General features: G+C 41.0%; 2 protein-coding genes across 3 annotated transcripts in view; one reads left to right on the top strand and one right to left on the bottom strand.

Moving 5' to 3' along the window:
* Positions 1-811: 811 nt before the first annotated feature.
* On the bottom strand, positions 812-18235 carry ccdc172 (coiled-coil domain containing 172). The gene is made up of 8 exons (XM_034185418.1): positions 18157-18235; positions 16952-17037; positions 10899-11015; positions 9892-10057; positions 6357-6458; positions 6127-6229; positions 943-1030; positions 812-835 (listed from the first exon to the last, which is right to left on the bottom strand). The coding sequence occupies exons 1-8, from the start codon at positions 18233-18235 to the stop codon at positions 812-814; spliced, it is 765 nt and encodes a 254-aa protein (XP_034041309.1).
* A 6221-nt stretch (positions 18236-24456) lies between these two features.
* Positions 24457-26883, top strand: part of gfra1a (gdnf family receptor alpha 1a) — a 233054-nt gene continuing 230627 nt past the window's right edge. The window contains exon 1 of one of the 2 annotated variants that reach the window (XM_034184864.1): positions 24457-24635. In XM_034184864.1, coding sequence (XP_034040755.1) covers positions 24581-24635 — 55 coding nt within the window. In that variant the 5' untranslated portion in view covers positions 24457-24580. The remainder of the gene's footprint in view (positions 24636-26883) is intronic. The other variant, XM_034184865.1, reaches the window with a different exon arrangement.

Raw genomic sequence — 26883 nt, forward strand, 5'->3', positions numbered from 1 at the left:
ACAGTTCTTTTACTGCAGATTACACCCAATCTTAGGCACCAATGGAATATGTTTTGCTTTTTATGCTAAAAACTGAGACAGTTGGGAATCAAAAACCAGCAATGGGAAATTGCCTGAACACCACAAGGAATACGTGTTACATCACATTACATCAGCTCTGCCAGTCACCTCCTCCATTCAACTCAGACTTCACTAGATGCACCACCTCCTCTGGATCCCTTGGGCATGAAGAAAAATGTGAAGGAACATGTAGAACCTGTCTTGATGATGCACCATTAGCAATTGACACAACTGCAGAGTTACACCAAGTTTATATAGGCGACGTCACCTGATGTCACAAACATTGCGGATCAGCTCCGCTAAGGTACACTACTACTCCACGGAGAGCGCTACTAATGCGCCCGCCCATGATGATGAAAGTTGAACTCCATCCTATAGTAATTCAGTGAGCTGTCACCAAATGTCAAACTCCGCCGTTACATCTTCTCCCTCTGCTGAACCTACGTCGACCTGCATTCAAGACAGAAAATTTGGACCCCCGGAGCAAGATTTATGAGGCTCTACTATGTTGGCCACTTTACGTCATAATGTGAATGGGCCCTAAATCCTCAAGAAGAGAGAAGTTGGGCTCAGCGACACACAACAGTGTTCGAAACCTTTTTAATTCATTCTGAACTTGAGAGCTCATTCTTGTGACAACAAAATTTGTGAACAGTTTTCCTTCACTGAATGTCTATTGAAATTTAACATTGAACAACTCGACACACTGACTGAAGTGAAGTCTAGTGTTGGTTTGATTGCCATCTCAGATCTACTGCCGGCTGCTGTCCAGCTTCTACAAACGTACAACACGCAGCCGTTTAATGTCACATTTAAACAGTTGACTGTTTTAACGCATGTTTCCATGTGTTGGCACTAAAATACAGTTTAACAGTGACTCACTGACTGCAAGAAGGTGATTTCTGAGCCGAGCGTTTGTCGCAGAAGCTCCAGCTCATCTTCTTTGTACATCTCCAGCTCCTTTCTCAACCTGGAGAACAAATTAAACTGTCAGTTAAATTGGAAAAGGGGGAAAAACTTATGAAAGGTGGGACTCTTAAAGAGAAGCATCAGTGGTTTTGATGCAATATACTGAGTTTAAACATTTGTTTTTCTTCTGCTTGCTTGAACAGATTCATGTACATCAGGTCTCTGGTGGTATCACTACAACATTTTTTTCTGTGTGTGTGTGTGTGTTATTATTGTGCAACTGAAAAGTAAATGAATCATCTAAACTTCAATTACTACTTTTACTTCAGTTACTACTCGACCCCATGGCAGTGCCGTACTCAGGTTAGAGTTCTGTTTATTAAAGCATCCTCTCATGGATTTGGACGTCCGCACCACATTAGTATGCATGTCTGCTGTGATGACCCCAAGCAAAAAAAAAACTGCAGCACCCGAAAAGACAAACTAACTCAGCGGATATACAGGCACATGTAGGTCAGTGATGGTTAATTTCTGCAGGAAGGGATGGACCACTTTTCTGCTTTGATGGCTGCCATCCTCCAAGACTCAGGGCAGTTCTGTAGTGTGGTGGATGTGGCGACTCTCCTGCGTACTCCCAGATCTCACCTGATGAACAACATCAACACTGTTGTTAATGTTTCTATTTACCAAAGAAAGGCACTTCATCTGCATCATCCCAGTCCAGCTCAGCCTCCTCTGGGAAAGGAACCTGTGATGGACTGGAATCCTGTCCAAGGGGCTCGAGTGTTTATTAAATGATATTTTTGGGGACTGCGCAGTGGTTCTCATCACGGTTTATTTTAGTGTGGAAAGTCAAAGTTATGAACTGCTTATTTTGTCAGTAAATGGATGAAGTGACAAGCAGCTGCTCAAAGTGTTAACGCTGTTAGCATTCAACATTAAATCAGATGAGAGTTTCACTCAACATGAATACTGCACCCGAGACATCTTAGATGATCTGTAAGGACATTTCACTGCACAACAAGACAGATTACTCCAGGTGTTTGTAACTGAATCCTCCAAACACACACAGCCGCCACAAGAAAGATGGTCCGCCACATCGAGCGGACTCTGACTTATGGACAAACTCCGAGAGGATGAGTCGCTGGGTTCAGCCACACTCACTCAAAGCAACCATACCCACAGTTATACAGAACTTTACGACTTAAACTAAGAAGTTAGAAAAATAACCCCCTACGTACAGTTGTCACTGAGGAGGAAACCCTCGATAGAGGCCAAAACCTTTTTGTTTGTTTGTTCGTACCAGGCTGTAAACATGTTTATTTCTGCTCTAAAGGTGGACATTTATATTTGCTTGCTAATCTAGTTATTATTGCTGATGTTCTTATAAATGTAACTATTCCAAACTTTCCACTTCTCTATAAAACCCTCCAAATTCGATTTAAACATGCACTTTCACCCACCGCCCCCCCCAGCAGAAAAGTGATGTTTCTCGCTGTAAAACAGTAAGAATTGTCATTTTATATCAGATTGCAGCTTTTTTTATAACAGGTTTCACATAATGCAGAAGTAATATATCAAAATAGAAAAGCCTATACATGAAAAAAAAAAAAACAACTGACCCCCGAGACCACGGCGTGCGTTACCTGAACACTTGGAATGATGTGCACCAGGGGCCACCCTGTTTTGCACACTGAACACTTTTTAAATGACTGTAGCACTCATTCAAATTGACATGCATTCAATTTCCAGCAATCGATATGCAGAGGCTTAAATATGCATTCTAAAGGGACGCGGCAGCGGACGAACACACGATTGATGGTTTCACTTCAGAAGGGATGACCATAAGGATGAATGAAAGGGGGGTTCTTTCTATTCCAAAGCCACATCCTCAGCACTTCCTGAGGCCAGGAAGGCCGCAGCTAATGAAGGACCTTGTCTGTAATGAGGCTGATGGATGAACGGGACATGCTAGCTACACGCATGATTTAGGGCGACACAGGAAGCGGGAGGAGGGACATGGTTAAAGGAAATAGAAAAAGCACTCAGAGGAAGAGGTTTACGGCAGGCCGGGAGGTTGTGGTTTCTAAGAAAGAGTTTACGATGTTTACAAGGTGGGTTATATTAAATACTAATAACCGAGAAAGAAGAATGTAGTTGCCAAGTTTTTCCATATAAAACTATAAGTATTTAACACTATTCAACACAAAAAAGCAGTTTAAAGTCTGAAATGGAAAACTTATGATCAAGTTGCAAAATGGACAGAATTCTTTCAAACAAATTAAACAATGCAGCGAAATTTTATACACAACAGACTTACATTGTATAGTCTTGTGTCTTTGGGTCACATGAACAAATATGTTGCTACTGCTCTAGTGGGTGAATCACAGTACCTTATTCTGTATACAGGAACATCTTGTCATGCGTAGAGATGGTGCCATCTAGTGGCCACTGATTATAATGTGGTATTTTTCACATATAAGGTGCCTCAGAATACAAGTCACAGGATCTCCTACAGTAGTTTAAAACGTCCTGCAACTTATAGTTTGCAAAATACAGTAAATGAGAATTTAACAAGAGTCTATTTGAACTTAAATGGGGGTATTCATTTGTACATTGTATCTAGCCTTCATTTTTACCTCAGAAGATGTAAGTTATACAGTGGTCCTGAGGTCAATCAGAGCAATGAAGCACTTTTTAAAAGAAAAGTTTGATAAAAAATGCTTTACTCCATAAAAAAATAAACCCTCTTGCCTGAATCAGAAATAATTTAAACTTAGTCTGTAAAAACTATAGAGTTACATATTAGAAAGCTAGAGTGCACACTCCCTATACTGTTAATGTAATGCGGCCGTGCCTACATGGGGACACGGCTGCCATTACCAAAGACGGCAAAAAGGACACGAAGTACCTGGATGTGCAATACAGCGTGTGTGTTGAGTGAACGCAGAGGCCAGAAAGCCAGAAAAAAAAAAAAAAAAAAAAAAAAAAAAAAAAAGAACAAAAAAAAAACTTCAAATAAAAACCCAAGACAGACTGCTGTTTGCACCTCTTTGGTAATGGCACAGCATGCTTCTTGCCGGCACACGGCCAGGCGTGAGTTTTGCCCTGTAGCTTTCATATATGTAACTCTATGATAAAAACCATGAAATTCAATTTTTATTTGCCATTTTTAAAAATTGCATAAATGTTTCAGAAATTGATGATAACATTTTTGACATTTTCTCAGTGTTTTACACTTCATGTCAATAAAGACGGCTGAGATTGTTCACGGTACAGTGGCATCAGCAGTAACGGCTGCCTGACCTTCCTGGAACACTATTGATCTCCACTTGTGAATTAAACAGAAGCTTCACTGTGGAGAAACAAGGTACATCAACAGACATGTTTCAGTACAGATGTTCCACTCAGAATTTATGTTTTAATGCGATTCAGCTGATGAAGGCCGTCATGGCAAACATCGCTCAAAAACACGGGCCAACATCAGCACAGCTTTTGAGAAAAAAACGGGACTTCTGTTTGGTTTTCAAGATCAAAACTCACCCTGAGTTGGCATTCATCATATTGGACAGGCAAACTAACATTACTGGAACAAAATATGTGAATATTGTGTGATTTTTATATTTTCATTGGTCTGTGTTTGGTAATATTAGCAAAATAGTTGCAAAGTAGCTAACAAGTTACAAAACTGGCAAAAATAGGTTTACGGTCAGTGCAACACCATAAGGGCATGTGTCCATAGTACACTGTTGATTTATTTATTCATTACTTTTTCATTTAAATGTTCTATTCACAACTGTAAGCTGTGCTTGACAAGAGAAATTGCTGTCCTTCCGTTCATCTGTACAGCAAAACCTTCCACGTCCTAAAACTCAAGAACTGTAAAACTCTCAAAATTAATTTTTTTTATAGATTAATACTGGGAGGTCAAAGACCTGCATGTCAAAAAAAACAGTAACCTGTATTTCTGACATTCACAATTGCCCTTTTAACTAAATAAAAAAAAAACATACACAAATGTGCAGTAAGGTCTCGACTGCTTATTCATTTGAGAAGTTAGGTTTTTTTTTTTTTGGCAGAAACTCCTGTCCCACTAAGGGACCTGCACTGCACTGTATTTTCCAAAGACAAAGACCGGCAGTGTGCATGGCAAACGAACCCAGCTACAACAACTGGTGGGATGTTTGTTTTTTGTTTTTTTGTTGTTTTTTTTTGGGGGGGGGGGGGGGTTGTTGTTTTTTAATCCAAATCATTCAACACAATGACAGCAACAAAACTGAAATCAGTGCGCATTAATATTGAACGCTTTTATCAATTATTCCTATTGGGTAGAATGATCTGTGAAGAGGACAAAAACAAAAGTTTTTAGATTTTCTCACATCAAACACATCATGTGAATCCAGAAAATATTTTTTTTGAATTCCTTTTAAAGATGCAGCATTAGCATTGAGTGTCTCTTAAACCTCAGACCAGCTGTTTGTGTCCTCTAACTGCGGTGGCTTTGACATTTTGGCCATGTGGTGCGTTTCTCTGTGCACGATCCAGCAAGCAGGTGGTGGAGTGTTGAGGACCCCAGTGGCTGGAGAAGGTCAAGGACACACCCACGTTTCACCTGGTCAGGGACACACCTGGCAGTGGCAGATAGATGGTTACTTTGGAGATGTGAGGATGAACTGGTTGTTTCTCTGGGTGGTTGCAATCTAGAACCCAAGGCTGTTCCATAGTGTGGTGGATGCTGCAAAGTGCAGCATGTTCCCAGACTTGACTTTGCCACATCACCCATCATGAACTAGACAATTTTTTTTCATGAGTATATGGGTCAAAAGCAAAAGTTAATTTTTTTCACATGTAACTGTGGCGTGTTTTTTTTTTAAAACCTAAATTAAAATAAGTGTTGACTCTAGAAACTTCAAACACTGTCTGAACACTCTGGTTGGCTGACAACCCGCAACGCATAATAAATTAAACACTTCTGCTTCCATGACGAAATATTTAAACGATCACAAATCCAAGGTGACGTGTTTAGCGATTGTGTTTTGATTGTCGTTTCTCACTGTGATTAAAGGCGTTAAAGTTTGTCACACAGTGTAACTATCAGTAAATCAGGCATGTTGGAGCTGTCCAAATATTTACCGCCGTCACACACGTGACTCTCACCTGACGCACGTGGGGTCAGTGAGATGTTTCTGACTGACAAACTGACTCTCTGCTCGCAGACAATCTGTCACTGCTTCCGCGTCACTTAACTGTTGATCCAACTCTGCAACACATCAAACCCCAAAACGATTTCCCTGAGTGACGATAAACATGCTGCGAACAGGCGTCCTGTCCTGTTTAGTCTGCAGCTTTAGCCTCTCTGAAGCGTATATGCATTTTTGAGGATTTACCTCTGCTGATGTTATCCAGGCCCTGCAGGTCCAGCTGCAGAGTTCTCTTCTGCTGCAGCACTGCAGTCATGTGACTGTTCCTCTGAATCGTCAGCTCCATTTCTGCACGAAGAAAAGTTCAGTTACAGCTTCCTTCAATTCAGAAAAACTACTTTTCTAATGTGGCATGTTCCGTATTGTCCACTATTTTCATTTCTTAATGTGTTTTACCTCCATCTCATTAGCGCTGTGCAGGGCAGACGTGCAAAAATGTGAACTTTACAATTCAGCAAGTCTACGTTGTCTCACTGGGCTGATTTCCCCAATTTAAAGTGACTTTTGTGATCTTGTGCATACATGTCAAAATGTTCCAACTCATTAAAACACACACACACACACACAAGGCTGATCTCACCAAAGTGCATGGAGACTGGCCGAGAACAACATTTAAAAAAATGCCCCAAATGTTGCACGTAAGTAAAATAAAAAGAAAAAAAATGTTTTCCTTCTTTAGGGCCCGTTCACACATAACATGATTTAAGTTGACTAGTGCATGAAGGAGGAATTGCATGCCAATTGTGAAAAATCGGAGCTGCCTCTAACGCCTCGTACACGTGTTGCTACAACTATTTGCACACACCAACAGCTGAAAGACAGAGTGTGCGCTGTAAAAGTCCATTCGGGCAGGTGTTGGCCAAATTCCAGGTGACACACACGAACATCTAACACCGCTTGTTTGGCACTTACAAAATGTGTGGCCATTCACGCTGTTAACACGGCAACAGTCTGCAGACGATCCTTTTGAACTGGATGTGAAATTTGTCTAAGTAACTGCACAAGTGTGGTGTTGCAAAAAGCAACACACATGTGGCCTGCATGTGTATCGCATGTGTGTGTGTGTGTCGCGCTCTGCTCCCCAAAAACACATGTGGCTGCCAGGGGACCACACTTGCATAAAATGCTGATATGTATGCTGCCCAGACATGATCACATGGGGCCGGACAGGCAGGACAGAGCGCACACAGCGAGGTGCCTGTCAGCTTCTCACTCACAGCTCACATAACACAGAAGAGAGTGACACGTTGGTGTGTGTGCTGAACTGACAGGGGGTGTGGCCGCCGACAGCAGCTGCTGTTGAGATCTTTGGTTCTGGACCTCCCAGCTGGAGAACGCGTACCCTGTTTGGACGGACATGAACTGTCCACTGTGACATGCATGTGTCTGTTTGCTTTCCTCACATGGACATACATAAAAACATATAGTAGTGTTCAGAATAATCGCAGTGCGATGTGACTAAAAAGATGAATCCAGGTTTTGAGTATATTTATTATTGTTACATGGGAAACAAGGTACCAGTAGATTCAGTAGATTCTCACAAATCCAACAAGACCAAGCATTCATGATATGCACACTCTTAAGGCTATGAAATTGGGCTATTAGTAAAAAAAAAAGTAGAAAAGGGGGTGTTCACAATAATAGTAGTGTGGCATTCAGTCAGTGAGTTTGTCAATTTTGTGGAACAAACAGGTGTGAATCAGGTGTCCCCTATGTAAGGATGAGGTCAGCACCTGTTGAACATGCTTTTCTCTTTGAAAGCCTGAGGAAAATGGGACGTTCAAGACATTGTTCAGAAGAACAGTGTAGTTTGATTAAAAAGTTGATTGGAGAGGGGAAAACCTATATGCAGGTGCAAAAAATTATCATCTGTTCATCTACAATGATCTCCAATGCTTTAAAATGGACAAAAAAAAAAAAAAAACAGAGACGTGTGGAAGAAAATGGAAAACAACCATCAAAATGGATAGAAGAATAACCAGAATGGCAAAGGCTCACCCATTGTTCAGCTCCAGGATGATCAAAGACAGTCTGGAGTTACCTGTAAGTGCTGTGACAGTTAGAAGACGGCTGTGTGAAGGTAATTTATTTGCAAAATCCCCCACAAAGTCCCTCTGTTAAATAAAAGATGTGCAGAAGAGGTTACAATTTGCCAAAGAACACATCAACTGACCTAAAGAGAAATGGAGCAATATTTTGTGGACTGATGAGAGTAAAATTGTTCTTTTTGGGTCCAAGGGCCGCAGACAGTTTGTGAGATGACCCCCAAACTCTGAATTCAAGCCACAGTTCACAGTGAAGACAGTGAAGCATGGTGGTGGCAGCATCATGATATGGGCATGTTTCTCCTACTATGGTGTTGGGCCTATATATCACATACCAGGTATCATGGATCAGTTTGGATATGTCACAATACTTGAAGAGGTCATGTTGCCTTATGCTGAAGAAGACATGCCCTTGAAATGGGTGTTTCAACAAGAAAATGACCCCAAGCACACTAGTAAACGAGCAAAATATTGGTTCCAAACCAACAAAATTAATGCCTCGCAGATGTGAAGAAATCCTGAAAAATTGTGGTTATACAACTAAATACTAGTTTAGTGATTCACAGGATTGCTAAAAAAGCAGTTTGAACATAATAGTTTTGAGTTTGTAGCGTCAACAGCAGATGCTGCTATTATTGTGAACACCACCTTTTCTACTTTTTTTTACTTATAGCCCAATTTCATAGCCTGAAGAGTGTGCATATCATGAATGCTTGGTCTTGTTGGATTTGTGAGAATTTACTGAATCTACTGGTACCTTGTTTCCCATGTAACAATAAGAAATATACTCAAAACCTGGATTCATCTTTTTAGTCACATCGCACTGCGATTATTCTGAACACTACTGTATATCGCTGTTGCGACTGGTGACAGTGAGCAAGCGTACGGCGCGTACATTGACAGGCTGCCCCAGGTGAAACAAACCTTCAGATCATAACACGCAGCGGGCGAGCTGAATGTCACATCACCCTCATGATGCGGTGTCAGTCCTGTGTATTCTCATCCAAATCATCACTTTTCCAGCCAGTATTCCGACAGTTGGAAGATGGCTCCAGAAACATTTTTACGTCACTGGCTATGTTTTGGACTTTGGTTGTTCATCTTTGGGCTGTACCCGTTTTGAACAGAGTCACCAAGGCTGAAGGTTTCACAGCCCTCTGTGACTGAACAGAATGTGCACTGTGGCACATCTGTCTGTACCACTAAAGTTACAGCATCATCGCAGAGTAGAAGGATTTTCATACGAGAAAACATCTAGGCCCAAGTCTCCCATGTGCCTTCTCGCAAACAGCTGAAATTTTACGTTTTTTTTCCAAGAAAATCATCTGTTTTGCTCCACCATGGCATGACTTTGCCAAAACATTTCCTCTCAACTTGTTCTTGATTTTCTTTGACATGTCAAGATAATATTTACGTATTTATCAAGTTCAAAGATCAGATGGGATAAAAATGAGAAGTTTTCAATATTCAATTTTCAAACTGACATCTCCACCAAATGTCCATATTCAGAACCCAGCAGGTGCCGGTAAGAACTGATACACATGACAACATTACACACAGAAGCAGTTCTGAAGACTAAGAATGGACAGGAACATGACCAGGACCAATGTGGATGTCAAAAGAGATATTTATCTCCTCCAGTATCAGCTGTTATGTGAAACAAACTGTCCTCTGACCTTTGTGTAATAACTCCACCTCCTTCTCCAGGTTCAGCATCTCAGGGTGGGTTTGGTTCTCCAACACCGTCTCCACACTTGCCCTTAGACTGAAGTCACTGTTGAAGCTGAAGATCTCTTGAAGGAACTTCTCCTCCTTTTCTTTAGACTCTCTCATGATCTTAGCCTGACATAAAAAAAAAGAAAAATTATGAAAAGCACTCAATATTCCTCCACAGACATGTGACGGGCTGTCATGTTATCATCATAGTTTTATTTTTAATAAATTTGAAATAAATAAATCATGTTGTCATGACGGGGTGTTAAAGTTTGAGGGAAAAAATGTATTTACTCCATTTTGGAATAAAGCTGTAACATAAAATGTGGAAAAAGTGAAGCGCTGTGAATACTTTCTGGATGCACCGTTATAAATAACACAAAAACTTCACTCGACAGAAACACTGGAGCGCAGACTTCTTATATGATCTGCTAGGATAATTAACCACACAGCAAACCATATTGTTACAAATATCTGTAATAAAATGCTCCAAAAAGACAGACACGGTAATGTACAACAGCTAGCAGCCAAAGTTAGCGGGACACTGGTAGCAGAGCTCTGACGCAGCTCAGCAGCACGTACGACACCTTTAAATATGCACAACTTTATGATCTAAAACATCTTAAACTAATGTTCAAACAATTTCACCCATTGTAAAGTTGTCATACAGGGGAAGAATTAGCTATAGAGACAAAACATATATTTTTTTTTAACCTGGCAGTAAAAATCTTATTTCTGCTCAAAGGCTGGGCATTTTAACATGGGCTTCTATGGGAATCTGTTTGTTTTGGAGCCAGCCTAGCCTCAAGTGGCCATTCAAGGAACTATGACTTTTTTCTCTCGTCTGAGCACAAGCAGTTTGCTGAAGTTGTCTCCAGCCTTTGTAAAGTGAATCGGGGACCTTCTCACCGTGAGACACCGTGCTGCCATCCATCCAACATGATGAAATATAAATAAAGCTTCAACCCACCAGATGTTCTGTGAGATGATTCTTCTCGCAAAGCAGTTCCTCCATTTGCTTCAAAAGCCGGTCTTCACCTTTCTTCATCAAATCACACTGGAGCTTCATCACAGACACCTGCTGAGACTACACAGACACAAAAAGACCCGCTACTGACAACGTAACATATGGGATATGGTTTTCATTCAAAGGAGGTCAGATTACAAGCTGCAGTTGTTGTAGAAGCATGCTGCTTTTTTTTCTACAGACTGAGCTGACTGTATCTTCATACAAGCCCCTCCTCCCTCCAATCACATGCACGTGCACGGTACAGAACAAACCTGATGGAAAAAAAAACAAAAAAAACCTAAGGTGATGTGCTACAGTGACGTGACACTGTGGAGCAGACGGAAAACCAGATGCTGAGTTGTCACCTCAGAAATCTCCTTCCAGCGCTGCTCCTCCTGTGACGGCTGCCAGACAGACAGTCCATCAAGAGTCAAAAAGTTTCCAACTTTTTCTAATTTGCCACAGCTGGAATGACAAAGCAGATGTTGATTTCTTCTAAAGGATGATTGAAGATGGCTCATGAGGGGGTCAGTCACTCTTTAATTGGGGAGGGTTTTGTCTTGTGTTGTGAATGAGTCTATAGCTATAACTGCACACCAAGGCTTGTACCCGCTGACAGCTGGATGGTCTGGCACAATCCAGATGGCATGTCTCGCTGAGGTGATTTGTGAATTTCTTGAGTAGCTTCCAATTCATCACGTTAGGTCAGATCTCTGTGCATGGACTGGTGCTCACCGCCACGTTCACCAGGCAGAATACTGGTCCATCCATCCATTATCTAAACCAGTTTATTCCAGTTGGGGGTCACGGGGGTGTGGAAGGGGAGACTATCCCTGAAGTTATTTGTCAAGAAGTAACGTACGCCCTGGACAGGCTGCCAGTCTGTCACAGGACTGATGTGTAGACAGACAAACACCTTCACATGGTCAATTTCGAGTCACCAGTTTGCCTAACCTGCTTGTCTTTGGAAGTGGGAGGACTCTGGAGCACCCGGAGGGAACCCACGCAAACACAGGGAGAACATGGTCCTGCAGGGTCCTCCTATCGCTGAAGCATGAGGGATCTGCTAGAGGCTGAGGACAACTGGATCTCTCTCAAGAACAATGTTAGTGATTGCTCCTGCTGAGGCAGCGCTGCGTGGAAATCCTGAATGTGTGGGGAACTTCTGTGTGACCATGTTCTGGAGCATGTCCTACTTTGACTTTGTTTGGGAAAAGGAAGTGGAATACTGTGCTATTTTCCTTTCTGGGACTCTGCTCTTTGCCATTTGGATTGGATGTTTTTTGAGCTGTCACATTGGTGCAACCACTGGACTTAGTATCTATAAGGATTGCTTCCTGGCCACATTTCTGTCTTTGCATGTTTGACATTTCTTAATTTTATTCATGGTAGCACGGCCACAGCAGATGGTCACCCCACTGAGTCTGGTCTGTTTGAGGTTTCTTCCTGGAATCAAAAGCACCTGAGCACCGTTGCCTTTGTGCTTGCTCAAGGGGAGGGTAAGGTTTGACCTGACTCTAGTGAAGTGCCTTTGGGTGACTATTGTGATTTGGTGCCGAATAAATAAATAAAATTAAATTAACTTGAACATGCAGACTCCACACAGGGAGGACTGGGATGGATGCAAACCCAGCAACAGTGAAGCAACAGTGCTAACCACTGAGCCACCCAATGGTCCATCCACACCTTCTAACTGAGGAGAGTTTAAGCATTTCTACAACAGTTCAGCATTTTGTCCACACATAACTAGGATTTTCGGAACCCGATGGATAAATCTCCAAATGCCACCTTTGTATGTACAACCAATATGCAAAATGTTTGAAATGATGATGTCATAGCGCCACCTCTCTAACCACAGCCTAACCTGGCCGCAAGACATCACATAACAATAATGGCGGCTACAGACTTCTGTTTGTGCTAAAGAAGCTACTGAGCTTATGGGGCCGCAACAGCAAAACCTTCTGCTCCTCTCCTACAACGAGGACCAAATGGTTGTTTGGTAGTTTAGTCAATTTATAGTCCAGTGTGACTCGAAGTAGAAGTTTGACTTTATCGTCAGTCCACACTTGATTGAGCATTCGTGTTCATCATCATTCTTTATGCACCATGCTCCCTGTCTTCTTGTCCATTATGTGTGTGGGAGGGTTACAGTGTCCCATACAGGCCCGGCATATATCCTACAGAGTTTTCAGTTGTTTTGAGTGGTTTTGTGTACGCAGATATTTCATGAAACAGCTTCATGTTTTCACAACACTCCTTGAAAATGACAAAGAAAAGCTAGCATACAAACACTTCTGTTTCTGTGTGCACAAAGCTTAAAAGAAGCCATCTATCTGCCACGGCAAGGTGATAAGTGGATGTCTTCTTGGCCTCCGGTACTTGGTGGATCTGGTACTGAATGCCACTCAGTGAAATGACTACCTAACATTGCCTCACAATGCTAGTCGTGTACCTCATCTGAATCTCCAGGCTTTTGACAGAAAACCATTCCAGTAAAAGCAAAAGACTCTTCAGTTATCACCTGACCTCAGTTACTGCTGTAGGTAAGCTGATACAAGGAGATTGGTTGACTGACTCTTGGGCAGGTGATAGTCAAGTAGTTAAGCGGTGGGTTTGAGACCACAGGATCCTGAGTTTAATCCTCCATCTAGCTGGAAAATCACCAAGGGACCTTGCGCAACCTCCTTAATCTGACATTGCTCCTGGTGTGCAGTGAGCACCTTAAATGGCAACAATCTGTGCTTGAAAACTTGTTGTTGTTGTTCTCCAAACTGTTTGAACCCAAACTGGGCGCCACAGTAACTATTTTCATAATGTATATCGTTCCACGTTCAAACGTTTCTTGTTTACTCTGTATACTCCCTCCATTCTGCGTGATTACATCTTATAGCAGAAAAGAAAAGAAAATTGCAAATTATACGAGAGGTACCACATGCCTCATCTTTTTTTTTGAACAATTGTCAGTGTGGGTGTTGTGTGTTGGGGGGTGTGGCTGGAGGTTTTGGTGTTTTTTTCTTTTCTTTGCTCCTCAGGTGGCATGGAAGCTGATTTGTCTGTGGAAAAAAGGTGCTGGCTGAAGAATCCTCACCCTCGTCAATATCATGTGAGGCACCTGGGACTGGTGCTCACGTGCAGCCCTAAAGACTTTCAGCTGTAGCAGATAATTGGATGGCGTTCTGCTTTTAAGGCATGTGTGAATCAAGCAGAACTGCCGGGAACTCGACCTTGTGATGTTCGTTTGTGAGACGCTGAGGACCGCACCTGGGTTTGACACATTAAGCCTGTGAAGCAGGGAAGGGTGAGGACACATGCTGTCAGCACACAGTAAAGGTAATTAACTGTTTGACTAATTGTAGATAGTAACTTGATGTTTTGCTACATAGTATACTTGAAATTGTGATGAGAATGGTGTGGCTTGCTTCTCACTGCTGTGGCGTGCAGGATAAGTGATCCTCCACTTATTGTGAGAAGCTGCTCATGTGCATAAAGATAAAAAGTACAGACCTTGATGTGTTGCTGATAGCGTGTGTCTTGTGAAAGAAATTGTTATAACTGCTAACTTACCTCACATCTTCTGTGCTTCACAGAGAGTCAGTTTGTCGTGTCCACCTGGGGGGTGTTTGTCTGATGGTAGTGAGTCCAGGAGCGCCGGACTTCTCTCCTTATGAACGCTGGAGAGCGTGCCAGCAGTCACTCCTCTTGAAGGACATTGGGTTGGGGTTTTTTTGTATAATTTATTTAGGCACAGGTGAAAAATAAATTGTTTTTTGTTGATGGAACCGCTTTCTGGTTATTTTTAGTGCTGGGTCCTGTCTGACGCAGGTTCGCTCCTCAATCTGCGTCGACACATAACAGTGGGCCTCGAGCTGCCAACACAGAAATGAGTTTGTTACTTCTACGATGGTGGAGGAGAAGCACTACAGTTTTGGGGAGTGGAATCCACCTCCAAGTTTTCTAAACACTGTATTTATCTGCCACCAGCTCTCATAAACTCAGAGACATTACATAATGGTCACTGTAAACACACGCTACCGCAAACACATTCTGCATAACTGCACCTGATTTGAGCCATGCTCTGACAGCGCTGCTGTCCCTCAGGCCGCTAATGCTTTTGTTCAGCTACCTTTCTCATCAGACCCAATCATTTGCTCTTGGGTCTGATGTTCAGTTTTTGCAGCAAAGGTCAATAATGCCGTCTCTGACATCACATCTCGCACATGCTAACGGGTTTCATGAATGTTATCTGGTGGAAATTAGTCATTGATTTTATAGCGGCACTTTTCAATTACAAAGCGGATCAGCACATCCATCGACATGCCGACAGGCCCGACTTCTGCTCACTTCACCGCCGTTCATTTGATTGCTGTCACAAGAAGTAACGTTTTTCACAACTGCTTCTTTTTTGCATTTTATAATTCAGATTCTACATAACTGCAGTATTTAAATAAATTACACGTGGTTGTCTTGACTGATAAAACAATATTCAATATTCCTTCACTGACAACAGCAGAAGACGTATATGTCCTATAAACACCTGAGGCCCGGTGGTGCCGGCGCATTTGAAATCAGCCGGTTTCATAGATCATAGTCTCAGATTTGCTTCATTTTGAGATATATTGTAGATTATGGGCCCAATAAGAAAAATCCAAAATATTCATACTTTAAAATATGTTTCCATCCAGAATGGTCCAAAAAGGGGGTGGGGCAGTATTCTGTCAAATCGCTATTTGCCGACTTTAAATGGCCATTTTACTAATACAAAATGTATTTGTTGTATAATTTTCAATTTATGCATGTTAAAAGAACAGGATTTTTTTTTTCTTTTTTTTTTTTTTTTTACCAAAATCATTCTGAGAGTCCCCCGCCTGATATATCTGCCTCTGCCAAAAAAAGGACTGTGGTTTTGAAAATATCCTGTAATATCATTTTAATGGAGAAATAAGTGTACTGAGTGATTTAGAATATGGAGAAAATTTAGCTCAAAGTGGGTCAGACCACCAAAATGCCCTTTTTTTGGAGGCCCTTAAATCACAGGTAGGAAAATGCTAATTTGGATTTTATTTGGTCTTGATGTGATTTATTGGTAGGCCAAAAATCATTGACATTGACAATCATGACAGGTAAGATAACCAGGGATCAAACCCAAGTCTACTTATTGGTAGCCCAACCATTGTCCCACTGAGCTAATCCACTAATCCACAGCAGCTGTGTTCAGTTTATTTACTATGGGTCACCTTCAAACCGACTGAAAGGACAAAAACCTTCCAGAACGTTCCAACACCGCTTTCAAACATTTCATGACATTTGCGGGTTAATGGATTCAGTTTTCCCACAATGGTCCAGTACGGCAGCCACACAACCACTTGTGAATGACACCCCGAGACACGTGAACTCCTCCACTTGGGGCAGTGACTCTCCTCTGACCCAGAGAGGATGATCCACCCTTTTTCACCAGTGGACCATGGTCTCTGATTTGGAGATGGTGATCATCAAACCCCAGAGCTTCACTCAGCCTCAAACCTCATCTGAAGCCTCAAGCTGCCTTTGAATGAAACGTGAATGAACATAGTCCGAGGACCCTGCTGTGAACAGACTGTGTACTGTGGTGAGCCAGGATATCCAAAATCAAGACACTCAATGAACCTCCCCTTTGGCCTTCAGAGTTCCGACTCTCATTTCTTCAGTCGTTGGTCCTCTCCTCCTCCTCCTTCACACACCCCTAGCATAGTTTCTGCTGGTACCCTTCAACACACCACTCGTGGTCTTTGGTAACTCGAGCCTTGACTGGTGTAGCGTGGAAATGTGATTTGTGAGCTGCATATTTAATTTGGGACAGGATTCATGATGCTGCCCTCCTCATCTCTTCTGGCTTAGCAGTAGCACTCGGAGAGCAGACGCCTGTTAGTTTCAACACTGCACTTGTTCCCTAAATCCTCACAAAAATGTACTAATACTTAGAGCACAAGCAGCAGAGACAAATCAAAGCTGATGAGTGTAACAGTTATTAAACTCACCTTCTTCTTGACTTCCTCTTTTGCTTTTTCATACATTTCAGTGGAGGACTTGATCTTCTCATTACATCTGATGATGGCTGACTGGGCTGAAAATGATTGCAAAAGAATTAAAACCTGAATAGGTACTTGATTAATCAATTATGCAACTGACAGAAAATTAATCAGCAACTGCTAACATAATAGACAGAGCAGAAAATGATAATGATGTATATACATTCTTTTGGTTTAAATATTTTTTCTTGACAGGCCTGGTTTCAGAGGATTAGTTAGCATAGCCTGTTAGCATTAACCTGTTATAGCTCTTAGCAGTACAGCTTCATTAGCCAACAGCAAGTTGTTTTTTTTTTTTTTCTCAGTATAATTTCTAAAGATAATACAGTCAAACAAGTATTGCTCAAGAATATTTTCTGTAATAGCAGCACAAACTATCACTTGTGATACTCGAGAGTGAAGATTAAATACACACATTTCAACCAATTGGGGCCTACAGGTGGTTGCTGGTGTGGAGGCGAGTTTGAGAGCAGATGGGAATTGAAATGTGCCCATCCAATCTGGAGGGTATTTGGTAAGTAAATTCTTTCATTTTTATTTTACTTTCTCACTCTGTTGTATATTTTGTCCTGTATTTTCCGCACATAGAAGGCACCATGGCTACAGTCATGGGCTCACACTAGCTTAGTATGCAAAAAGCACTACATCACAATCCGTAGGGGGTAGAAATACTGAGTAGTCATTTAGTAGTAATCGAACAGTATCCAGGTGATTTACTACAGCTGTAGCGTGCAAACGGACTACACTATACTATCCCATGATGCAGCAGCAGAAGTTTCTGAAAAATGTCAAAGAAAATAGCGGTGCGCTCATCGTCATTGTGGTCAACTTTAACTTAGTGAGTTACAAGATGAGAGACTTTAATGTTTTTGATTTATTGCTTACAAAAGATGTCTGAAATGGGCTAACCTGCTTAACCATCTACATCTTGACTGCTAGCATCTCAGAGAATAAATTTTCTTTGAAATGTTCATGTCAAATATATTGCATAAAGAGCTAATACCCCAAATCTTTGTTAACAAAATGTTATCTTTCTTCCTACTACTGCTAACCTGGCTAGCTAACAGCATTAATATATAATTATCTCCATTAGCATGAACTTAGCTAGCCAGCTTATTCATTTGAGCTTAAAGTCAGTAAACAAGCAGCCTCACCTTCTCTGATTCTTTTGGTCTGTTGTGTTAATTGCTGTTCAGTCAGAAGGATGTGTTGAAATAGGGAGTCCAAACTCATATGTGTCATTTTGAATGTCTGAACTGAAAATGAATGTAAGTGGTTCCAACGCGCTGACTCATTTAGCTAGTCATTAGGCACGAGCTTGTAGCGGCTCACATCTCACTCATTATGGCTAGCTTGTTTTCTGCTAACCACAAGGCCAAGAGAAGACATTCACTGCTGATTTAAAATAAAAAAAAACTGTTGTCTGTTATCTGCTGCACATACTACAAAGCAACAATGACTGTTGGACAAAGGCAAAATTATTCATGAACACAATCAGAGCAGCTCAGTGGTAAAGCTAGTGGTCATTTGTAAGCTTTCAGGAAGCTAACTCTTAATAGTAAGTCCCTTTGGCTGCACTCAGGGTTGCCACAGCAGAGTCAAGGTGGATCTGCATGTTGAATTAGCACAAGTTTTACGCCGGATGCCCTTCCTGACGCAACTCCACATTACATGGAGAAATGTGGCAGGGGTGGGATTTGAACCAGGAACCTTCCGCACTGAAACCAAGTGCACCAACTACTTGGCCACCACCCCTGCAGGAAGCTAACGCTCAATAATTATGAAAATTAAGTATAGTAAGTCCCTTCGGCTGCTCCCTTGTTTGCACTTGGGGTCGCCACAGCAAATCCAAGGTGGATCTGCATGTTGAATTGGCACAGGTTTTACGCCGGATGCCCTTCCTGACGCAACTCCACATTACATGGAGAAATGTGGCAGGGGTGGGATTTGAACCCGGAACCTTCTGAACTGAAACCAAGCGCATTAATCACTTGGCCACCACCGTTATTCACATTTTATGGAGCCTGTAGTGGTTGTACTAGTATCGACATATGGACAGTGTGTTTTAATAAAATTTTTGTATGCTTATACGAGTATTTTGAAATTCATGTCATTTTGTCTTCCTGTACGACCTAAATATATATATTTTTTATGACTTTTCTGCACTGTGATAATGATCTAGCCTGATGTCACACAGGCTTTTTCCAGTCTATGGATCCAGCAATGGAAATAGAGTGTTTTCATTTATTAACTTTTTGACTTGTAACTTTAAAAACAATGCTCATGCAGTGTTTGGATTTTTAGATTGCCACACATGATATGCACATTAATTTGGCTTATACTCCTGGACAGGACGAGAAGCCGCTGCTTCTTCACATTGAAAGCAGCCGACTGAGGTGGTTCAGGAATCTGGTGAGGTTGTCCTCTGGTCGTCTCACAAGGTCAGTCTTCCAAGCACATCCAACTGGGAAGAAGACCCAGGACATGCTGGAGAGGTTATATGTCCCAGCTGGCTTGGGAATGCCTCGGGATCCCCTGTTGGAAGAGGTTGAAGATGGGGAAGTGTGGATGAGCTGCCTGCCCCAGACCTGGAAAAGCTGCAGAAAATGAATGAATGAATGATGTTTTTATGTAATACCCCTTTTGTTTGCAACATGATTAAGAGGATTTGGGCATTTTATTTTTTAAACTGGGTGGGGTTTAATGGCTGATCAGGCAGGAAAATGTAAGTAGAATCTGGCAACATGGCTCACTTCATATCAAAAAGACACTTCACATTATGCTACATTTTGATCATTCAATTTAAAATCATTCCTTTTGACATCATCAACCCAATCCTGCAACAGCAGCCAATCACAGACACTGTTAACACGGCTCATGCTGTACACTAAAGCGTCGTCGGCTAAATCAGATATCAATAATGGTAATCCAGAGCTCTGAGCCACGGGGAACATTTGTCGCACAATTCTTTGAATAATTTTGCCGCTCTCTTGGGGAAAGGAGCCGTACCTCTGATCCGGTGCCATCAAACACATTACTGTGTGAAACGTAAAATGACCCGAGGACTACATCATTCTGACATTCATTTGCAAAATTAATATCACATATTGATTGAGGCTTTCCATAAATCACCAGACTGAACCTTCTCCTGACTGGCAACGTTCCCTTTAACTGACTGGCAGTGTTCCCTTTAAGACTTTAAAAACAGCAAACTCATCAAATTCTAAGCAGACAATTAGTCTTGATAGTAGCCTGGGACTGTTGTTGGTTTCTGTAATGTTCCTTTTTCCAGTTGTACGTATCTCTTAAAAAACTGCACTATAATTTGGCCTGTGACTTGTCTATTTAACTAAATTGAAAGTAATTTTGAGAAGTGGTTGCCCCCTGTGCTGGACTGAGTCACTGCATCTACCTATTCATGGCTTCATTTTCAGTCTGGGATTATTCCTCGACATTTAAGTGAACAGTTTCATCCCGTCTGTGAGCGAAGCTGCAAAGCGTGATTTACTCTGGTGGACAGCAGCATGCTTGATTGATTCATCCACGTCTTTAATGCAGACAGGGGTCAATTGACACAGTCTGGTTGCATGTGTTTAGCAAAGTGGTTTAGCCTCTCAATACAGAATATAGACAATCAATAGACAATAAGAAGAGTAATAACAGGATGGCACATGGTGCAATATCATGTTGGACATCTGTGCACAGAAAGGACATTTATCAAATGTGGTGTTCATGCAAATGTCAAATAAAGTCTAAAACAGGACTGAAAGAATTTAGTTGAGGGCACTTCAGTTCATGAGCCAGTAGACAATTCCCATCTCATCAGTACCACTTAAGGGGACTAAATCGCAGGATATCATGTCTTACACAAAGTATGGTGGCCATCCCAGGGTGGCAGCTGGTCAACGAAGAATTACACGTCAACATCTAAAAATGGTCCAATCATCTTAAAAAGTATACCAAATAATTTATCTGATCCTAAAGATTCCCAAAGGGTGTAGTGCTGCGGCACAGTGAATTAGTAGTCAGCACTGATGCCTCACAGCAAGAAGGTGGTGGGATCGCTTCCTGGCCTGTCTTTGTGGTGTTTGCGTGTTGTCTGCGTGGGTTTCCTCCCACAATCAAAACCGTGCTTATTTAAGGTCTGTTCCTTTCTCTGCCCACGACCAAGGCAGCATTTCTCCATCTGGAGTTGTTACTCTGTGACTTTGACTGCCCACTGTTCCTAGTGGCTGGACTATTTAGTTGTGTATATATGTACAATGACAATAAAAGGCTCTATTATTATTATTATATTTTTAGTTTGGACTGTCTATGACTGAACGTTTTTGAGTTATCTGGCAAAAACAGCAAAAACGGTGAAGGAGTCAAAAGTTAAAGTTGCTCCAATTTTGATCAAAAGTGATGCAAATAATAGGTTGTAGTAGCAGGATGATTAAATGGAATAGTTTTAACCATGTTGAATGTTTGGCCTCCAGAGTAAAGGTCAAACAAGGTCAACATCCATTGGATTCTATGACAAATGTTACCCAGAAACTTCATATCTAAACACTGCAAACTACTCCTTTTTCAAAACCTATTAACCAAAAGTGAAGCAGCTTTAACTGCACGCTCCACTGGAAAGGCACGGCTGTAGTTCTGCTCACCTTGTCCCAGTGTGTTGTGTGTTTATGAGTGTTTTCTTCTCACGGCCCCCGTCCTCACACAGCTGGTTAAACGTTCACAATCAAAGCACCTGTCTCGTATTGTCTCCTCATTAATCACAGTTTTTAAGCCCGTGGATTTTCTTTTTGTTTATCAGATTGTTTGGTGTTGTTCCAGCATCCTCACCAGGCATCTTCCCCACGTGCACATCGCTCCAACGGCTCCACCCCACAGCTCATCTTTGAATGTTAATAAATTATTTTATTTGCAGCCGTACTCTGAGTACCCGGTGCATTTTGCCTTCAGTTTTCTATTTTGGCATAATATTTGGTGGTGATCTGTATCAGGTATTTTCCTTTTGATCTCTATAATATTCTTGCCTTATGACATCATAAAGCGACATGAGTTTGGAGCAAGACATAGACTGTTCTTGAATGTGCCACATATAAAGTCTAAACTGTGCCATACAGTCCTGTCTCGATAAGAAAGGGTAACAATTTGTGTGGACATTTGAGTAGAACGGAAGTAAATTTTAAAACGTTAGACCAAAAATGAAATAATCTGACTACTGAATAATGATACAAGATTAATTAAATTGGTTCAACTTAATTAATCTTGTGGAGGACAAAGTGAATAAAATGTGCTAAAATAATGCTTTGTTAAAGTTGAGTTAGTCTATAAACGTTTCATGGCATTGACTCAGTAATTCGTTTGGTTGAATTACTAAAGCGATTCATGAAAATGGTTAACTTAATTCTGAGTTCAGCCAGTGCATTCTTCTTCTTTTTTTTTTTTTAGAGTGACAGCAAACAAACAGAAAAGATCTTACATTTTCTTTAGTCTAGCTCAGAGATTATACATTTGGACACCATCTGGCTGCTGTAAAGGGTAAAATGTTGATTGATTGATATAGTTTTGAACCCTCAGACAGCAGTAACAATGGAGTTGTGTAAACTATGGAACATTTTATCTGATTTTCTGTTTTTGCTGCTTGCGTCAAAATGTTTTCAACCAGCAGAAACGATGCTTAAACCGCTTTTAATCTACTTTAAAGACATTTTACAGCACGGGCCATAAAATGGATTCAATAATTTCAACCACTAAAACTCATTTTATTTTTCCACTGGCTTTAATCGCTTCAAATGTACCACAGAAACTTGTTAATCCGGATAAATTACAAAAAGATTAGATTAGAGATCTATGGTGAGACCTGACTGGTTCAAATTGCTCTCCAAATGATTTCAATTGGGATTAAACCAGACATTACATTTTGAGCTGTTATTAACTCTAAATCACTGTCAGATGCAACAGTCTGAACTTGAAACAAACTGATTTTGACTCATTGTCAAAAACACATTTTTTGATTTTGGGCTTTTATTTATTTTTGTCTCCTGTGCTCACAGACATTATTTGCTTTTTGACATTTCTTATAACAAATTGATTAATTCTAATCACTGCACATGGGGCCAGAAGAAACCTCAGGGGCATATTTAATTATATATTTTCTGAAGTGTTCCAATTATTCAGATTAATTTTTATGTAGCGGTTTGCTGTAGTGTTGTCTTCAGTTTCTGTTTTAAACAATTTTGATTAAATACTATGGGCTCTATATTTTTTTCTTTTGGGGTCCATTTGGACCCCAGTTTAATATAATGGTGTTTGTTCAGACTCCATAGCAAAAAGTTTACATTAGTGCTAATTTTTCATAACCACTGAACTGTCAGAGCAGTTTTTATTCAAGTTTTTTTTTTTTTTTTACTTTTTTTTTTTTTTATTTTATTTTTTTTCGAGTTTGGGTGAGATTGAGCTACTGCAGGGAAGTACTGAATATTTGAATTGATTATTCATGTTTAAAAAGTGAAAAAATAGCAAGTGTTTCAAAAGAGGTGAATTATCAGATACTCAAGTCTTATTTCAAAATAACTGCAAAATGACTTGATCATGTTTGTATATATAACAGATTCCTGCATGAATAGCATAAATAAAAATGTAAATAGTATTACAAAAACATAAAGTTCTGGTATCCGCATGAATGTTTATCCACGTGGATCGATGAAAGTGATTCAAACAGATTGATGGAGTGGGTATCAAAGGCTTCTCTGCTGTACCTGGATCTACCAGCAGAGGGCGATAGTCACTGCGGATTTAAGGCATGTTCAGAGGAAAAGCGCTAACAAAAAGCACAATTATATCATTTATATTGTAATCCACAAAGTATGCTTTGTTTTGATTTATGTACAGCTGCTGCTGTGCGTCTCACACTAACTATAACGCAAACTGGAAAACCTGCAGCGTCATAGAGACTTTTTTTAAGCGCCTTCAGCTCTTATGAAGTTCCTCCACACTCCTTCCTGCATCATGCATGTCATGTGTCAGTGTGGCCTTTGACCATCGGGGCTGCAGAATAGCCGTGACAGTGAAATTCGAACCCGTGCCCACACATGAAGTCTGCAGGCTGCAGGTTCGACTTTGGTAACATCTTAAACGTGTCCATCTGACACAGCAGTTCCCACTTTGTCTTCTGAGCGGTGCTGTGTGCTCCTGGCGGGGCTGCTGGAGTCTCTCCCGTGGCTGATCACGCTGCGCACACTTTGTGTGGTCCAGTTGGCTGTGCGCGCTCTGACGCACGGACGCGCTCGCTGCTGCGCTCAAACCATCGTCTCCATCTCACCTCGGAGGCGCCGAGCGACCCGCTGCACACTTTGTCTGCAGAGGAACGAGCTTTGAAGACCTCTTGGGGATCCGGATCGGTCACTTTTGTCTTGAGTGGAAGGGAATATTTGCGCGAAGAGGCGCGCCGGAGCCGCACGGCGGAGCGCGCGCTGCGGCCGGTGTTCGATGGCTTTCAGCAGAGTGGAGATATCCTGGGAATTAAACTACAGCTAAGTCGATTTGAAGTCTCCAGTCCCATTCAAACCCGGGTCTGTGTTTCAGATGGAGACGAACACCATGATCCTCGCAGCACTTTACGTCCTGCTGCCGCTTTTAGGTAAGTTTAGTTACCACCAACCACAGCTGGTCAGGGCTGCTGGTTAAAGTGCAGCTCTGTTCAGTGACAACAGCCACCTACATTAATTAAAAAAAAAAAAAGTGGAAACCTGTGGAAGCCAGTTGATGCCAGTCAGGATGAAAATTCACTTTTCTGCACAGTAAGTAATGCGTTCTCATATTTGCCTCATGCGCCGTAATTACAAGATAACTCATAATTATAAGACTGTCAATCATAATTCCAAGAGAATGAGTCGTGAAGTGCAAAATCTGAACTAGAATAGGACTCGGAAAGCGCATCGATCTTTTGGATTGATAATTTGACTCTTGTATTCGTACCGAGTCCCACCACGGCTTCTTTGTGACGTCAAAAGACAATGATGTTAAAGAGATCAAAGGGAAATCTGTTTTGCAGCGTCAAGTAACGCAATTAATAGATTCGTTTGGAGGCAGAGCAGAATATCGGAAATTAATCAACTCCTTCTTGACTCATGGACCAACTCTCCAAAAGCAGCTGGTTATGATTTTACCATATTTTCTGGAGTACAAGTTACACCTATTAAAAATGCATCTTGAAGAGGAAAAAAAAACATATTTGCACACCTTGTTTCTGTGTTGTCAGCACTTTTATTTTTGTGTGTAGTTGTAGTGTACTCTCTTGGCTTTTATTACTGGAGCTTATTTTGTTTACTGCTTTGATTCATGGGAAAGGCCAGTATAAATAGTTATTAATAAACGTGTGATTTTTTTTTTTATTATTATTTGCCATATAAGTCGCACGACCTCCCAAACAATAAACAAAACCATGACATGCACTCCAGAAAATATGGTATTATGATTTCTAAATGAGACACCAAGCCATTATTATGAGTTAAAATGATTTTGAATTTGTTATATTGAAGTATGAGATAGTAAAGTAGTAATTCTCGATTAAGTCATAAATCAGAGAGCCTAAACCAATACCAGCAGGACAGACAGACCCTTTACTGATTGTAGCTATTGAATATGAAATCCATAATTTGACATGGGTGCACATTTGTAAACTGTCCACTAGGGGCCAGTGTTGTTGTTGTTTTTTTTTTTCTTTCATTGCCGACTCTGGAACAGTGTTTTATTTTGAAATGTTCTTGAACAGTCTGCCAGTTAATCGTCACTACTTTGTAGTACAGATGGAGTTTTGGCACCATCCCCAGGCACACATTCTATCCATTCTTTAATTTCAGTTTCACTTCACTGCTCAGTTGTATAGTTCGTCCTAAGTCTGGGATCGATCTGGTTCACCCCAAACTAATCAGTTAATACATTTGTGTGCTCTTTTCAGTTTACACGCTGATAGCGTTTTTTTGTTTGTTTTTTTTTTATCTGCTGGACTCAGTCCCACTCTACATTTTTGCATTTTTGAGCTTTTTAAGTAAAAATTATTATTATTTTGGTTTCTCCGCTGGGTTTTGTGGTCTGGGCATTTTTATTGGGCATATATTTCACACCAGATGTCCTTCCTGATTCAACTCTAAATTACATGTAGAATGGGCAGAGGTGGTGTTGAAATGGGAACCTTCCACTTTGGAAACAAGCACGCTAATCATTTTAAAGTGCTGAGAAATATTTGACACCATGTCAAAAGTATGAGACACAATGTCATGATTGTGAGATATTGTAATATGTCCTAACTGTGAAATGATAATTAATAATCGTGAGTTCAATAAATGAGATGGTAGGTCATGGATGTACTGAATGTCATAATTTGGAGACCAGAAATGATACTTAGAAGCCACAGGCATATTTATGAAATACTACATTATAATTACAATCCATAATTATGTGTTGAGTAATAATTTTGAGTTACAATTACAAGATAGATGCAAAGTTAGGACAAGTTATAATTGAGTGATATTGCAGAGTACAAAATAATTGATAGTATGTCATAATTACCAGATAGAAGTTTCAATCACGAGACGTCATTAAAGATGAAAGCAATATTTATCAGATACGTACGAGAAGTGCCTTGTGATTATGACAATCATTATTGTGAGATACGAGGGCTGTCAATAAAGTAAGGGTCCTTTTTATTTTTTTCAAAAACTATATGGATTTCATTCATATGTTTTTACGTCAGACATGCTTGAACCCTCGTGCGCATGCGTGAGTTTTTCCACGCCTGTCGGTGACGTCATTCGCCTGTGAGCACTCCTTGTGGGAGGAGTCGTCCAGCCCCTCGTCGGAATTCCTTTGTCTGAGAAGTTGCTGAG

The sequence above is a fragment of the Thalassophryne amazonica genome, chromosome 13, assembly GCF_902500255.1.
Source record: "Thalassophryne amazonica chromosome 13, fThaAma1.1, whole genome shotgun sequence".
In the NCBI taxonomy this organism is placed as follows: Eukaryota; Metazoa; Chordata; class Actinopteri; order Batrachoidiformes; family Batrachoididae; genus Thalassophryne; species Thalassophryne amazonica.

Excerpts from the sequence above, each read along its gene's own strand:
- ccdc172 (XM_034185418.1), bottom strand. The coding sequence starts at position 18,235 with ATGAGTTTGGACTCCCTATTTCAACACATCCTTCTGACTGAACAGCAA. Across the intron at positions 11,016-16,951 it reads AAGAGGAAGTCAAGAAGAAG|TCTCAGCAGGTGTCTGTGAT; the intron begins GTGAGTTTAATA and ends GTGTCTGTGTAG. Across the intron at positions 10,058-10,898 it reads ATCATCTCACAGAACATCTG|GCTAAGATCATGAGAGAGTC; the intron begins GTGGGTTGAAGC and ends TTTTTATGTCAG.